The sequence below is a fragment of the Trichophyton verrucosum genome (assembly GCF_000151505.1).
Source record: "Trichophyton verrucosum HKI 0517 chromosome Unknown contig00811_1.f1.exp, whole genome shotgun sequence".
NCBI lineage: Eukaryota > Fungi > Ascomycota > Eurotiomycetes > Onygenales > Arthrodermataceae > Trichophyton > Trichophyton verrucosum.
Window position 1 is genome coordinate 57,274 of NW_003315248.1, and position 16,390 is coordinate 73,663.

General features: G+C 52.0%; 6 protein-coding genes across 6 annotated transcripts; 3 read left to right on the plus strand and 3 right to left on the minus strand.

The window, feature by feature from the left end:
* Positions 1–279: 279 nt before the first annotated feature.
* TRV_06799 (OPA3 domain protein) lies at positions 280–984 on the plus strand (the record flags this gene model as incomplete). The annotated part of the gene is made up of 1 exon (XM_003019147.1): positions 280–984. One exon carries the CDS (start codon positions 280–282, stop codon positions 982–984), a length of 705 nt encoding a protein of 234 aa, XP_003019193.1.
* Positions 985–1,593: 609 nt separating this feature from the next.
* On the plus strand, positions 1,594–5,896 carry TRV_06800 (uncharacterized protein; the record flags this gene model as incomplete). The annotated part of the gene is made up of 8 exons (XM_003019148.1): positions 1,594–1,596; positions 1,670–1,888; positions 1,956–2,001; positions 2,060–2,542; positions 2,606–4,360; positions 4,553–4,769; positions 4,838–5,459; positions 5,498–5,896. 8 exons carry the CDS (start codon positions 1,594–1,596, stop codon positions 5,894–5,896), a joined length of 3,744 nt encoding a protein of 1,247 aa, XP_003019194.1.
* Positions 5,897–6,341: 445 nt separating this feature from the next.
* Positions 6,342–7,715, minus strand: TRV_06801 (uncharacterized protein; the record flags this gene model as incomplete). The annotated part of the gene is made up of 1 exon (XM_003019149.1): positions 6,342–7,715. One exon carries the CDS (start codon positions 7,713–7,715, stop codon positions 6,342–6,344), a length of 1,374 nt encoding a protein of 457 aa, XP_003019195.1.
* A 5,017-nt stretch (positions 7,716–12,732) lies between these two features.
* On the minus strand, positions 12,733–14,464 carry TRV_06802 (cytochrome P450 monooxygenase, putative; the record flags this gene model as incomplete). Its single annotated transcript, XM_003019150.1, has 4 exons — positions 12,733–13,061; positions 13,120–13,720; positions 13,791–14,125; positions 14,209–14,464. The coding sequence occupies 4 exons, from the start codon at positions 14,462–14,464 to the stop codon at positions 12,733–12,735; spliced, it is 1,521 nt and encodes a 506-aa protein (XP_003019196.1).
* Positions 14,465–14,518: 54 nt separating this feature from the next.
* TRV_06803 (uncharacterized protein) lies at positions 14,519–14,947 on the plus strand (the record flags this gene model as incomplete). The annotated part of the gene is made up of 1 exon (XM_003019151.1): positions 14,519–14,947. One exon carries the CDS (start codon positions 14,519–14,521, stop codon positions 14,945–14,947), a length of 429 nt encoding a protein of 142 aa, XP_003019197.1.
* A 745-nt stretch (positions 14,948–15,692) lies between these two features.
* TRV_06804 (uncharacterized protein) lies at positions 15,693–16,213 on the minus strand (the record flags this gene model as incomplete). Its single annotated transcript, XM_003019152.1, has 2 exons — positions 15,693–15,868; positions 15,946–16,213. Coding segments are annotated over 2 exons (444 nt in total), but the record flags the coding sequence as incomplete, so codon positions are not given.
* Between the last annotated feature and the right edge of the window lie 177 nt (positions 16,214–16,390).

The window sequence follows — 16,390 nt, forward strand, 5'->3', positions numbered from 1 at the left end:
CGCTCGTTAAGTTCTGAAATCCGTGGACTGCATAACCCCACGCCCAGAGAATGATAGCTACGCGATGTCGAGTATCACACTCAAGCTCTCGTCTCTTGTGATAAGGACGCTCTCAAAGCCCATAGCAGTAAGCATGGCGGATATCGGAATCCCCCTTTCTATGGGCCGGGCTGACAGTCTCGCCTTTCCGAACAGAACCAAATCAAAGCACAAGCTCGTGAACATGAGCGGTTTCGTCGGATATGCGTGTCGTTCGCGCAGACAGTGCATCGCATTGACATGCGGCTAAGGCTCGGCCTGCTCCAAAACACCGCTGCTCTCGAAAAGCAAGCTGCCCGCGAGGCGGCTGAAGCACACGCCAAGAAGATAAAACTCCAAACACCGACGGTCAAGACGGAGGCCCAGACAAAGGCCGATGAGTTGCTCAAGGCAAAGGAGAAAGCAGGAGGTGCCGCCGTTAAGACTCCGCCCATCCCTCGGATTCGGCCACTGTCTGAAGGCAAAGCAATCGACATGGGAGCAAACTTCATCAGCGAGACATTCTTATTCCTTGTTGGAGGCGGACTGATCATCTTCGAGTCACTCCGGTCTCGACGGAAGGAAACGTCACGGCGGGAAGATGTTGCCGACCGTCTAGCGGAGCTAGAAGAGTCAGAGAATGCTGCACGCGCTGCTTTGATCGTTCTGGAGAAAGAGGTTCTCCGGCTACAGTCCCAGCTTGAGAAGCGCCCTGTTAAAGAATTAAAGCGGGTTCTGCCGAAGGAAATATGGCAGGTTGAGGAAGAGCCGGAGCCAGAACCAGAGCCTTCGCTTCTCACAACCATCTCTTCCTATTTCCAGTGGCCAAAAACAGCCAGCAATACTCCTACTACTGTTGCTACTGTTCCACCCGAACCGCAAACATCCCAACAGGCTCCAACCCAAGCTCCATCGCAGCCCGATGCAACCTCTTCAACCACACCTCAACCGAAGAAACAAGTTTAATACTCAGTCAATTGGAATGTTCGAGCTCAGCTCACATCTAATGGTTTTTTTTTGAGATATCCTCCCCTCAATCTCAGCTATACACTAAATTTTTAGCGTCATATTCTCACTCTATGTAGACGCCTCCTTTTTTTGTCGATATACCCTCTATACTGTACACTATTAGAACCATAACTAGGCCCATTGAATAGACTGTATTTGTCACACTGCCCACAGCCGCCGTCGCCCCTGCCGGTCCCCTCCGTAGCATAAGACAAGAGTAATCGAGCTGTGGCGCAGCGAAAAAGACTGAAAAGCCGCGTGGGAGGCTGCATCACCCTGATTACATAAGCAATGACATTTAATTAGTTCTGAAATGTCACTGACTGGCAACACTTTTTGGCAGATCAGGCCTGGCGTTTGTTTGAGCTTTTGATACCCAAGGCAAGGCCCTTTTGTTATATATTATCCTACCTCGTCCCGAATCCTCACGAAAGCGCTCCGGCATCTCCAGGCCTGCCACTGCTCCTCGGCCGTCAAGGAACTGCAGCGCTGCGCCCAACGTCACAATCCCCAGGCTCACCCTGAGTTGGCCGTCCAGCCAGCCCCGTGTGAGCTGCTATCAGAAGAATGGTGAGTCGCATGCTTGGAAAACTTCTGTCCGACATAAAGGAAGAAGTCATACTAACTCCTTATCGTCTTCCAGGGCTATTCTAAACGTCCTCGCGATGATAAGAAGAGTAAAGGCGGGCGGTCTAAACATGCGGGGGATAAGGGCTCCGGTCAACCGCGAGTAAAAAAAGCCGTCTTTGAGAGCACCAAGAAGAAGGAAGTCGGTGTATCAGACTTGACGCTGCTCAGCAAGGTGTCCAATGAAGCTATCAACGAGAATCTGAAGAAACGGTTTGAGCATGGGGAGATTTACGTGAGTGCTGCGCTACATCAGCTTTGGGTTGCCCCTTTACCAGCCGCACGCTAACGTCAGGTCGCAGACATATATCGGCCATGTGCTTGTCTCTGTCAACCCGTTTCGAGACCGTAAGTAGCTGTTTGCTCTCAGTAGCCTTTCTAATTCTAACGTATATTGCTTGCTTAGTTGGGATATATACCGACGAGGTCCTCGATTCGTACCGCGGGAAGAACCGTCTCGAAGTAAAACCGCACGTCTTCGCAGTCGCCGAGTCAGCATACTATAACATGAAAGCATACAAGGAAAATCAATGTGTTATTATCTCAGGAGAATCCGGCGCCGGAAAGACAGAAGCTGCCCGACGATTGATGCAGTATATCGCAAACGTCTCGGGGGGTTCAGATTCTTCCATTCAAGAAACCAAGGATATGGTTCTGGCAACCAATCCGCTCCTGGAATCGTTTGGAAATGCGAAAACATTGCGCAACAACAACTCATCGCGATTTGGAAAATACTTAGAACTCCAGTTCAATTCGGTTGGAGAACCTGTCGGAGCCGTGATCACAAATTACTTATTAGAGAAGTCCAGAGTGGTGGGCCAGATCACCAACGAGCGCAATTTCCATATCTTCTATCAATTCACGAAGGCTGCCCCCCAGTCATACCGCGGTACGTACCTGTGAAGAATATATATATATATATATATCATCAATTGCTAATAAAGTTGAATAGAAGCATTTGGAATTCAGAAGCCGGATGCCTACCTATATACTAGCCGCTCAAAGTGTTTTGACGTGCCTAATATAGATGACTCAGCTGATTTTAGAGAGACCGTTGAAGCTATGAAGATCATTGGCTTAAGCCAGGCTGAGCAGGACAACATTTTCCGTGTACTAGCTGCTATCCTCTGGCTAGGAAATATGCAGTTTGTTGAGGATGACCAGAGCAATGCCACTATCACCGACCGGTCGGTCATCGACTTTGTTGCCTATTTAATGGAAGTTGATGCGGACCAGGTTCAAAAGGCTCTTACCCACAGAATCGTCGAAACCGCAAGAGGAGCTCGGAGAGGGTCTATCTATGAAGTGCCGTTGAACACGGTGCAAGCTATGGCTGTTCGTGATGCCTTGGCAAAGGCCCTCTATTTCAATCTCTTTGACTGGATTGTGCAGCGAGTGAATGCATCCCTGGTTGCGAAAGGAGCCGTTTCAAACTCTATTGGTATCCTGGATATTTATGGATTTGAGATTTTCGAGAAGAACTCATTCGAGCAGCTCTGCATCAACTATGTCAATGAAAAGCTCCAGCAGATCTTTATTCAATTGACATTGAAGACAGAACAAGAAGAATATGCCCGGGAACAAATTCAATGGACGCCCATCAAATACTTCGATAACAAGGTTGTTTGCTCGTTAATTGAAGATAAGAGACCGCCGGGAATATTTGCTGCGCTTAATGACGCCTGTGCCACTGCACATGCGGATTCGGCGGCAGCAGATCAAACCTTTGTTGGACGATTGAACTTCCTCGGCCAAAATCCAAACTTTGAATCCAGGCAAGGACAGTTTATTGTCAAACATTATGCCGGCGATGTGTCTTATGCCATTGAAGGAATGACAGATAAGAACAAGGATCAACTGCTCAAGGATATATTAAACCTAATCAACTCGAGTGGCAACGGCTTCCTACATACTCTTTTCCCGGACCAAGTAAACCAGGATGACAAGCGACGCCCTCCAACTGCCGGTGACAAGATCAAGGCCTCTGCCAATGATTTGGTTGCAACGCTGGCCAAAGCACAGCCATCGTATATCCGGACAATCAAACCAAATGACAACAAGTCCCCATCTGAGTACAATGTTGGAAACGTTATGCATCAAATCAAATATCTTGGTTTACAGGAAAACGTGCGAATCAGACGAGCTGGTTTCGCCTACCGACAGACATTCGACAAGTTTGTTGAACGGTTCTACCTCCTGTCTCCCAAAACCTCGTACGCAGGTGACTACACCTGGACCGGTGATGCAGAGTCCGGCTGCCGACAAATCTTAAAGGACACAAGTATCCCCGCTGAAGAGTACCAAATGGGTGTGACCAAGGCTTTCATCAAGACCCCCGAAACGCTTTTCGCCCTTGAACATATGCGAGACCGTTATTGGCATAACATGGCCATCAGGATACAGCGTGCATGGCGCAACTACCTCCGATATCGAACCGAATGTGCCATCCGCATCCAACGCTTCTGGAGACGTGTTACTGGTGGCCTGGAGTTCATCAAGCTACGAGACCAGGGCCACAGAGTACTTAGTGGGAAAAAGGAGCGTCGACGATTCAGTCTTCTTGGCTCAAGGAGATTCCTAGGTGACTATATAGGTGTTGGAAACAAGGGTGGATTCGGGGAGATCGTTAGAGACTCCATCCGCCTTTCGAGTAAGTATTTAGATGCGGTCCCCATATGTTTGATATCCGCCATTGACATGTATGATTGTAGGTTCCGAAACGATACTTTTCTCCTGTCGGTGCGAGCTTCTGGTAACGAAATTCGGCCGATCAAGTAAACCTGCACCACGACTTTTAATCCTGGTATGAATTTCTTCTCGGACAGTTGAGACTCTAAATGGATACTAATAGGGAACATGTGGTAGACTGCTAAAAATGTTTACATTGTTGCTCAAGCAGTTGTGAACAACCAGCTCAACATATCTGCTGAGCGGACCATCTCCCTGGGCGCAATAAAGGCTGTTGGAACATCCAATCTGAAAGATGATTGGTTTTCAATAGTTGTTGGTGCACCCCAGGAGCCAGACCCCCTATTGTCCTGTGTGTTCAAGACGGAATTCTTCACCCATCTCACCAACGCCTTGCGCGGACAGATGAACCTCAAGATTGGTGATGTGTATGTTTCACCAGCACTTTTGTCTAATAAACTAAAAAAATATACATTATGCTAACCTCCGAGCTTAGGATTGACTTCAATAAGAAACCCGGCAAGTTGGCACAGGTCAAAGTGGTCAAGGATCCGGCCGTACCCCGGGACGACGTGTATAAGAGTGGAACTATCCGCACAGCGCCCGGAGAGCCAGCAAACTCGGTCTCCAAGCCAACACCGCGGCCCAAGCAGGTCGCCGGCAAGCCGATCAGCAAAGGCAAACTTCTACGACCCGGCGGTCCAGGCGGCGGCCCGTCCAAGCTCTCGCAAACAGCGGCCAAACCCAAGCCACGTCCTGCACCCCAGCAGCTTCCGGGCAGTGGCCAACAGTCAACTCTGGAATCACGGCCTGTCCCCCAACCTGCCGCCGTTGCTGCTGCTGTGGCAACCTCCAACCATAACCGCGTTAGCTCAACAGCTTCACAATCCCAGTCACGGCCGCCACCACCACCTCCTCCTCCGGCACCCCAAGCAGCTCCACCGCCCAAGAAGCCCATGGCCAAAGTGCTGTATGACTTTAACAGTGGGAATACAAATGAGCTGGCAATCCGGCAGGGAGAACTGGTACAGATCATCTCCCGTGAAACAAACGGTATCCCTTCCCTTTTATCTTATTCCATTATACATAAACATGGAAGTATACTAATTAGCGTCCAGGTTGGTGGCTATGCATGAACCCGAGTACCGGAGTCCAGGGCTGGACTCCAGAGGCATACATTGAGGAAATCAAGGAGGCAGCTCCACCACCTCCCCCTCCACCACCCCCCGTAGCAGCCCGGGCTCCAGCTCCGGCTCCAACACCGACATCTAACGGCGCAGGTGCAGTGCGTGCTAGCGGAACAGCAGCTGCAAAGGCCAAACCAGCTCCGCCCGCACCCCCCGCAAAACGCCCCAACATGCGCAAGCAAGTCCAGAACCCCATAGCTCCGCGGGATAGTGCCGTCAGCATGAACTCGCAGGACTCATCGGGGGCCAGTGGGCGGGCGACGCCAAACAGTTTGAACAATGCCAGCTTGGCGGGAGGACTTGCAGAGGCCCTACGGCAGCGACAGAGCGCGATGCAAGGGAAGCATAACGACGACGACGACTGGTAGGGGACATGCTTAGACGGTAGTTACTTGCTGGTAATTGTTTTTTTGTCTATAAACAACTTTTTTGCTTGTGTTTGTGTTTTTACGTCTACGGATATTTGCAGCTGAATATTAGAATGGTTGAGTTGATACATTTTTAAAAGGGGGCGTTTATTTACTCTATCACCATCACACTATCTATTGCTTGATCTGTACTACAAGACGGTAGGTAGAAGTCAACGAAGAGAAAAATAAAAAAATAAAAAAAGAATGCCGGGTTAAAAGATCTATAGCTACCGTGACTGGAATTCATCGATCATGGAGATCATAAACAAGTTAACGCTGCAAATAAAATGCCACACACAAACATCCAAGGAAGAATCCAAGGGAGAGAGAGATTAAAGAGAAGAAGAAAAAGGGGGTGAAGATATTAGACTAGAGAGTAGAAAGTGAAGAAGATGAAAGGAATCTACCTGGGAGCAGAGGTCGGGGTGTGGACGGGCGAAGGGGCCTGGAGATGGGATATAGGGGTCGGGGGCGCACTCGTCGTAGGCGTGGCCACTTCTATGGCGATGCTGGGCAAGGTAGACAGCGGCGGCAGACGAGGAGGCTGCTCGGGGGGTCTTCCTTCAGGCTCAGCTGCTTCTCTTTCTCTGTCTGTTTCCTGAGTGACTATGCTGGCCGTTTCATTGGGAGGTGTTGGCTGATACGGGGGTGCATCCCCCCAGCCATTAGCAGTACCATTAGCAGTGCCCGTCTCACTGATAGCATCGTCATACGGCGGTGGAATGGAATTGATGCCCAAATCTGGTCCCGCGGTGCCCAGGGAGGAAACGTCCGAGTGTACAGAGGTCTGCGAGAGCAACGAAGAGGCCGATGTGGTGCGCTGATGCGAGTGGCCCATCATCCCCATGCCCGCCGCAGAGTCCAGCAGGGCCCGCGAGTCCGAGTCCGGCGAGTGAGAGCCAGACGTGAGTCTCGTCCCGTCGTGTCTGACATGCCCGATATCAGCGTAGGAGACGCTCGACACCCTCCTGCCCCGGTTGCGAGACTGGTGTTCGGCCAGCAGCACGGCGGCAGAGACATTCGCTGCGCTGCCGTTGGGAGACGCACCGCCGTCCGCTGAAGAGACCAGCCGGCCTGCCTCAGCCCTCGCGCGGCTCTCCCTGCGCAGCTCCTCCAGCCGGGCCCAGTCGCCTCTCTCGCGGGCCTCTCGACGCTGCTGCCGGAGCTCCTCGCGCTCCGCTATCTCTCGCCGCCGCGCCAGACGGATCTGATACAGGGACTCCATCTGCTCCTCACGGTTGGCTTCCTCCTCCTCGGCGGTCTCGGGGAACTCGATGACGACGTCCATGCCGTCTCGCTCGCCTTCACGGGCTATCACGCGCTCGCTGGCCTTGGGGGTGAGGGTGTAGGATGGCAGAGTCATGACGGAGCGGACGGAGGTGTTGCGGTCGACGGCAGCCTGGTGCTGGCCCTGCTGGCCATCGTCTGCTCCATTAAGGGCTTCATGGGCCAGCCGTCTGTTTGTCCCGTTGGGCACGGCGTTGTAGGATGATGACGATGTGCCCGGAGTCCATCGCTGCCAGAGGCCCTTGAGGTAGCGGCCTGGGATGAATCGGGGCTGGTAGTCGCGGCGGCGGAGGTGACGCAGGACGAAGAACGCGGTGATGAAGGCCACGACGAGCGCGAGGACGATGATGGCGACCTGCAGGCTGTTAGACAGTGTCTCTCGTCGGCTGATTGATTGATTGATTGATTGATTGATCGAAGAGAAGATACGTACAAAGTAGAGGTTGGACTCGCTGCCGGCGTCGTCGCTGGCTCGCCGCTGGATGTACATCGTGAGACTCGAGACTCTCAGCGGCCGCCTAGCTCTCGATCTCTGTCTTTTGTCTCTCTCTTTTGACTCTCTCTCTCTTGACTTCTTCTATCCAGTCTTATTTCTGGTTACTCCGTATTCCTCTGACTATTCGTGTCGTTGTCTGGATCTCATGGCCGAGTCGCGGATTCACTGTCAGCCGCAGCAGCAACGGCGAGATTCCAGCAGGCCGCAAGTCGCAAGCCCTTCGTCCTCTTTGTTCGTCTTGCTCGGCTGTCAATTAGCTGTTATTATTCTTGCTATCTGCTTATTAGTTGTTTATTCCATGCCTGCTGCGCCCTCCGGCTGGCTTCTGCGTGCCAATCACCAGCGCCGGGACAGGGATGGACAAGGCATCCTCGGCCACTCACAGCGGGCTCTTCTCTGATTTTACTCGGAATACCAACTATTGAATAACCAGTTAGTTAATGATATGCTAATGATATGCTGCTGGCTGGCGAAAGGCTTGACCGTCGAGAAGCATCCGCAAGATCGCGGCCGCTGAGCCTGATTCCACATAACCAAGGCGGAAGAGGATCCAGGCTCTCTCTTCTCTCTCTTCTCTCTCTCTCTCTCACTGCTCCGCCAGCATCTAGAATCAGATCAGATTCCACACTGCTGATTCCACTACGACTAGTTAACGACTCGTTAACGACCAGCCAAAGACCTGCTTATCACTCGGCAAGGCGTCCACTAACTTCTGCCCAGCGGCTGAGGGCGCCTTGGAGGCCACAGCAGGGCTTGGTACGGAGTCTTCTTCCTCTCAGCCGCGTCTGATACTGACGATAGACAAGAAAAGGACAAGAAAAGAACAAGAAAAGGACGATAAAAGGACGATAATTGTTGCTCCGGATGAAAGTGGCCTGCTTCTGCTTCCTCGGAGCCATGTCTTTGCAGCGAAATGGCCGGTCATGGCTTTCCTTCCAACCGGGGCTGATAATAACTACTGGACATATATACCCAGAGTCTCTCATGGACAAAACTTGACAAAGTCATGGTAGAGATAATACTAGTTACGGCACAAGGGACAGTGTCAGTATGAGGTATTGTCCCTGCTGCCGGTTGGTGGACTCGTCTTACTCGCCTGGCTGTTTGATAGACAGCCACCAACCCAGACGAACAAGACAAGACAACAAGACAAATGAGAAACATAATAGCTATAACTACTCCGTAGCTGGAGCAAAGTGAACAGCATTGACCATGGCCTGGGTTCACTCACGCTCAGATCATGCTGCAGCAAGTGCAAATCGTGAGTGAAGGGCTAGAACTAGGGTCACTACTCCTCTCCACGCCGCTGTCCAGGCGATCTGAGGCTGGTCATTAGAGTGGGAATCCGACTGGGGAGCAGCAGAGCCGCGGATGGATCAAAACAGAGTATCCGCAGGTTCTATTCACAGGCCGGAGTTCATAGTTACGTAGCAAGGGGGCTGGTGTAGCCTCATATACTGTGTCCATGAGTTATAGCTATCAACAGATCCATACCAATAGCCAGTATTAATGAACCCCAGGCCATTAATATCAGCCTGACACGCTGCTGCCACTCGTCTCTGGCTTCTTAGTTCTATCCAAGCCAATATCTCGGGAGAGCATCATGGACTTGACTATACATACTTGTTTATATATCTATGAAAACCAACCAAGCCCTGCAGCAGCTTTAATGCTCCGTCTGATATATAAGTGTATATATATAGCGAATATCTCTGCTATTGGCAGCTTAAATGCCCTTGATATGCCCTGACTCCGGCCTCTGCAACCAGATATAAAACGCCAGCTCGCTTGTGCCACCACATCCTGATGCGCGAAGAAGCACAATACCAACAAATCAGGCGATGAAAACTGGCGACGCTCGGCAGTCAAATGGCTATCTATCACTTCGAAGAGATCACTGCGAGGAAGCATCTCCTAGCTGCCTGCTACTTGGTTGACAGTGACATCCAGCAGCGTCTCACAGGAGGGACAAACAACCAACCTTAAGCACGACATGATGGCCTGCAGCAGACGGCGCGCGAGACATGGCAATCCGCCCTACTCTGCTCTGCTCTGCTCTACTCCCTGCCGTCCCTGTTCAACTATATACGTGTGGACGGCGCTGGCCTGTCAGACCCCCCTCGGCCGGCTTCGAAAGGCATATATTAAAACAGTCCACGTTGACTGGTTACGCTGGCCCGAAACTCCTGGTCAATGTTGATGCCGACTACGACTTACTTAGCTTCTCGATATACCGTTCAAGGACTTCTATCAATCTACCCCATACGAAGAAACGAAGAGCCAGCCAACAGATTCACGGCGTGGCGAGACAGGGGGGGCCAGGCAGGCCATCCCTCCCCCCCGGGCTGCACCAAATCTTCATCTCCAACCCTGCAACAAAAAGGACATGCTTGTCCGGCAGGTGATGATGATGCTGATGGATGTGCCAGCAGAAGTCCGTCTGGGCTGATCCGTCGATCAAGGATGAGTTCGTTACCGAGTGGCCCGGCCTGGCATCTGCATCTACTTACGACTAGTTATGCATACTTACATATATATGCAACTTCCCCGTACTTGTTCTTGTTGGTACGCCTTTTCGCGCCGATATCACCGAGGACAGGACGCTGCTTGGTTCTGATAACTAGTTAGTGAAGTCGTCTGCAGGCCGATCTTCCAGCGTTTCTTTTGCCGGGCGTTGGACAGGGTTTGCATGTCGTGCGTGATGGCAGATCTGACTTGTTGCATTTTTATTCAAATCAGAGTCTTCAACCAAGATGACCACAACTCTCTCCCTCAGCTCGTATCATGCTTGCTGGCTCGTCCTTTCGCGCTTTTCCTTGGGGCCGGTCCATTGAATAGCGTTTGTCTAATTTCGATGTGGGCAAATTAGACGGGCCCTCATCTGTCCTGGAGACTTTTTGCTAGGGGGATCCCCTGATCCCATATCCCGGCTTGCTGCTCAATGCAACAGTATAACATGGAAATCAAAGGCGGTTGACGGCTTTCCTACCTTGATCACGCCATGATACTGACATTACTGCATATACTCCGTCCATAAGTACACTCTTATGTACGTCCATACGCATTGGCATTGGCTGGCGTATAGCATCCTGCTGTACCCTATACTCCGCACCCTGCGAGCAGGCCGCTGTCAACACGGTCAGGATTCCCGAGTTAGTGTGTGTGCAGGCCCCTGCAGCAGTTAATTATAATACTCTGCAGCGAGACTGGGTTCATCACACAGGTCGGTCGGTCGGTCCAAAAAAGGAGCCAGCCACCAGACCAGCAGCAGACTTTGTCCCGTCTGCTCTCTCGCTTTCACTCCCTACTCGCATTCGCATACCCAAGCACCCCTACTTACCTGGACTGGGCCCCGGGGGGAGGAGCAGAAAAACTCTATGCAAGAACGAACCAAACAATGGCAGCGCACAAAGCATACTAAGACAAGAAAAAGAGGATGCCGTCTCTCGCCTAGACGAACATATCATGCCATGCTGCGAAGCGGACAAGAGCCCGACATGCTGGATAGTCAAGGGGTCCGGGTAGTTAGTCTGGCAAATCACCGCTTGCGGCAGCCCAGCGGCATACTTACTGTAGGATGTCCGGACATCCAGCAAACAAAAAAAAAAAAAATAAAAATAAAAATAAAAAAAGACCCATGGCTCATGGATGAACCCGATGCCCGTGTCCCGTCAGGTTGGTTCGGGGTGTGGACGTTTCCCATTCAGCGGGTCGGCGTTGGTACGACGTTGCAGGATGGACAGAACGCACTCTGGGAACTGGGAGCTGGGAACTGGCTGGGCCTCGAGATAATCTATACCGTTAGACGTTTCATACAGACTCGTACAGGAGGGCTGCTCTTCTTATCGTGCAAACGCATACATAACTTGGGCACGACCGGGCTAATTTTTGATTGTTATGCATGTATGTAGGTGTAGGGGATGACAAGAGGGTGGGAAACCGGGCTTCTTCGTGCACCCCCCTCCTCTTCCTCTTCCTCGCCCCCTTCGCCCTTTGCTTCTTCTTCCTTTTAGCATTTCAGTCAGCTTACCACTGTGTTGACTTTTGAATGTGATTTGATTGATGGGTATTTAATATCGGGCAGATCGTTATGTGCAGCCAGCCGTAGATCTGCCGCTGAATAAGGCAGGCAAGTAGGTACTCTCCGTATGCTTGTGCTTATGTAGGTTGTGTGTGTATGTAGGTTGCGAAATGTTAAGTTAACTATCTTTGTGCTTTGCTTTCTTTTTCTTCTTCATCATCTTCTGGCCCTTCCGTCCGGCGGTACGGTTCGCTTTCATATCTTGGGAGGCCGATTGGGATCGAGTCTGGCGATTCTGTCCAACGGTAACGCCTTTGAACGCTTCCCTCGTTTGCTTGTAGGGGATGTGTGTAGTTGGTTTGTGGATTGGTTGGTGTGAGTGTGCGGGAGACAGGAATTGGGGGCGCTAGACGTTCAATCAGACGCTGTGCTGCCTATGCAATTCCGCGTGTGTCTTGCTTTTTTATATCTCAGTTCGCATCCCAATTTCATAGAGCGTTTGGATGTTGGTTGGTTGGATGGTTGACTGGCTTGCTGGCTTGTTGGTTGATTTGATAGTTCAAAAGAGGTACAGCAAGGAAACTCGTCACTAAAAAATGAAAATAAAAAAGTAAAAAAAAAAAAAGAAAATGAATGCAAAAAGAGAGAAAAGAAAATAAAAGTCATGTCATGTCTTGTTCATCATTTCGGCCTCGGGTTGGAATAAAAAGAGAGCAGAGGAATAAGAAAGGGGACCCGCGGACTGTCTTGTCTCATTATGCATATACACCCGAAAGAGGAAAAGAAAAGAAAACCGCCCGCCGCCCGCTTAGAAAAGGATGAAGGATGAGGAGTAAGTAAGGAAACAAAGAGACAGGAAGGTGTTGTTGGACTGAGACTTTAGTTCGTGCGGAGGGAGTCGCACGTAAGTACTTAAGGTCGAGGGGGAGAAAAGGGCTAGAATAATGATGGGGGGGGGTGGAAGAAAGGGAACAAACAAACCCGGCACTTTCAGGTCCCATTGGCTACGGTATCGAGAGACCGCTTGGTAAAGACCAGGGGAACCGTCGGGGCTCCAGCCGTGAAGTAGTCTCTGAATCCGCCCTTGCCATCGTAGAGTTTCTCGGAGCCGGCACGGCTCTCTTTGGGGAAGCTGAAGTCGAACAGCCGGACGACCATCGCGAGCAGCATGCGCATCTCCATCATGGCGAGCGGACGGCCGGCACAGGAGTATCTACCTGCCAGGAACGGGTTGAACGCGTCCTTGCGAATGATCAGCTCGGGCTTAGACGACCATCTCTCGGGGATGAAATGATTGGGCTGTACGAAATATCTGCTATCTAGATTGGGTAATTTATATCCATGTTAGCATGCCGTTATTCAACCTGGATAACACACCAAGTATCTGTGAGAAGAGAGAGAGAGAAGAGAGGACAGGGAAACGACCGAGAAAATACGAAAAGGCAAAAATAAGGAGATCGTGATCTGAGGTAAAAATAGAAAAAGAAACTATGTGTTGGAAAACAAATAACAAATGTGAAAAAAAAAAAAAGGAACAAGCTAGCAGGGATGGCAGATGGTGATACGTACCGCGATGGAGAGTGTATGTGGGAGTCGAGACGATCGTGTCTCCAGGAATCCATCTGTCCGCGATCATTGCTCCCTGCGGGGGTGTCAGGCGTTGCACTCCGCTGGGGACGGGAGGGTAGAGCCGTAGGCCTTCGTTGATGCACCCTTCGAGGAGGTGGCTGGATGCGAGCTTCTGGTGTGAGAACTGGTCGAGGGTGGGTATCAGGAGGTCTACCTCAGCCTGGAGTGCCTTTTTCTGCTCTGGATGGAGTGCCAGGAGGTAGAGGACTGTGGTCAGGTTGAGAGCTGTGGTCTCACTGCCTGCCACGATGGCCAATTCGGCGTCATAAGTCAGGTCTCCATCCGATGTAGCTTCACTGAGATCATTTCCCAGGATGTATGAAAATAGATCAGGCCGTGTAGTTCCCAGCTATATATCCTTAGTTAGCACACTCTAGTTACATATTACATATGTATTGATAGACCAGGGAGAAGCCTACCTTCATTCGTTCTTGGACCTGGACGCCGCACCAGGAGATCCAGTTTGAGCGTACACGGCTGATTCCGGGCAGCTTTTGGAAGAGAATGAAGAGCCAGGGGACGCCAATGAGCGTTCCCACGACAGGCTTGCTAGACTCCATCATGCCAAAGAGGAAATGAGGGTTGCCGGTGGTCAGCATGTCGAATGGCCGTCCAAAGCTGAGGTCGCCCATGACGTCAAAGCCAAAGTACTTGAACCATTTGCCGATGTCGACCGGCGTCCCGGCCAGTCTGGAGAGCTGCTTGACCAGATCCAGACAGTGCTGGTACACGCGAGGCTCATACTCGCTCAATGCTAGACGTAGAAACCAGTCAGTCGAGATATTCTCAGTTAGACAGTTGCTCAGATAACTAGTTAGGGGGGGGGTTCAGGGGCACCTTTTGGACTGAAGCCGCGGTCCCAGGTGCGGCGTCTCCGCGAGTGGAACGCCTTGTCTCTGGTCATCTGGAGCGACCTGGACGGGTAATTGAGGTCGTAGAAGGGCCCCTTGAGGCAGACCGAGCCGTAGCCATGGATATCTCGCACGGCTGCAACGTTGTTGACTGAGATTTCGCGCGGTCCTGCAGAGGTGTAGTTATCAGTATCAACAGCCCACACACAACACACAACACACAACACACAACACACAACCATCGCATAAAAAGACACAATCAATGGGACAGACTGACGGATCCGGACAAAGTCGCCATGCTCAGCGTGAAGGGCCTGAACAGCTTCGTGAAACTTGAACTGTGGCAGGGCGCAGGCGACAGACCAGAAACCCGACAGTTTGGCTGCGACAGGGCCTGGGAACTGCTTGAGCGAATGGAAGCAGAGCCGGTAGATGGATATACTGGCAAACAGCGAGAGCGCGTAGACGGCCGCGAGCACTGCCAGCGCCCACAGCGAGTCGAGCAGCGGCAGACGCTGGACGAGCCAGAAGGCAGCGAGCAAGCCGGCGGCCGCGAGGGAGTAGACGGCGGCCACGGCGGGCGTATGGCGCTCCCACTCGCCGCGCAGGAAGAGCTGCCAGTGCGAGAGCAGGCCGGCAGCGGCAGCGAGGCCCAGCACCGTCGTCGTCGGCGTCAGCATGGTCAGATAGCTGTCTGTCTATCCTGCTGGTCGGTTGCTGGTTGACGTTTGACGGTGTTGTCGTTGCTTGACTAACTAGTTAACTAGAGTTGAGTGCAGCCAGGCCGAAGATAACTAGTTAACCAGTTAACTAGATATAACTACAGGACTGACTGACTAGGGGCGGAGGCGGAGTTGACTACTCACTAAGTTAGTTACTAGGTGAGTTGACCACTATTACAACATACGACATTATACGACATAAACTCACTACCTTACGGGACTATGAGCTAGTGACTTCGAGTTCACACACTTGACGCCGGCCGGGACTGGGAAAAGAAACAAGTTACATGCGGTTAAGAGCAGGGAAGCCCGCAGGAAGACGCTGCAGCCAGACATGGGCCCCCTTAGCCACTGCTACAGGACTATAGCAACAACCCCCGGAGGGCCAGATATAGCCCCCCCAGGAGGACAGGGGACACAAGGAGACGAGTCTTCAGAGTCCTGTCAGACGCTGCTGGCCGGCTCTGGAGTCTCCTTTTCTTCGCCTGGCGATGTTGCTGCGACAAAGACAGACAGACAGGCAGACGGACAGGCAGACGTCTAGACGGACAGACGGACAAGGACCCTGAGACGGCGAAAAGAAGTGGCCAGAAGGGCCGGGAGAGAGACAAGAGACAGATACTCCATACAGACACAGATAATAACACATCTACGGAGTTACCCAGCGGCGTCTGCGGAGAGTTCCCTGCCTGATGTCTGCTGCCGGGGCCTCTGCTGCGAGTCCTGCTGCATCCCGCGAATCCAACGGCTATACGACGACGCCCTGGCTCGACTGCTTTTCCTTTTCATGCGCTGCGCCAACATCGACCGCGCCCTCGAATTTGCCAGCAACAGTGCTTCCTCCAGCTGCAGCAGCTTGTTCTCCGGCGCGAGCACCACCAGAGACTCCCTCCTGTTCGTCTGATTCATCCTCGATGGCGCCCGCTACGACTGCTGATGACCACCACCAGCCCGGGCTCGACGGTCCGCGGCCAGCGAAGATGGTCAAGCCGTCGCCAGACGAGTGCGCCGCAGCCGTTGAGCAGCAGCATCAACATCAACAGCAGCAGCAGCAGCAGCAGAAACATCAGATCTCGTCCTCGCCTGGCTCGCCTGTCCGCCGGCCTGAGCCTGACCAGATGCCGCAGCTGGCGGTGGACGACGAGGAGGACGAGTTCGACGACAGCGACTCGGCCGTGGGCAGCGACAGGTCAGTTCTGTCTCGCTTCTCTTCATGTTTTGTGCATCAATCGTCTCGTCTAACGGCCGGTAAACAGCGATGAACACTCGCTGCAGAGCTTGACCTCCAGCATTACCAGTTATGTCTACAGGAACGGGCGGCGTTATGCCTCGTTCAGAGAGGGACGATACTGTCTACCCAACGATGAAGTCAGTCCTCTTTCTGTTCCTCTTCTTCCTCTCTCTCTCTCTCTCTTTCTTTTTTTTCACTGTCTTTTAACACTCCCC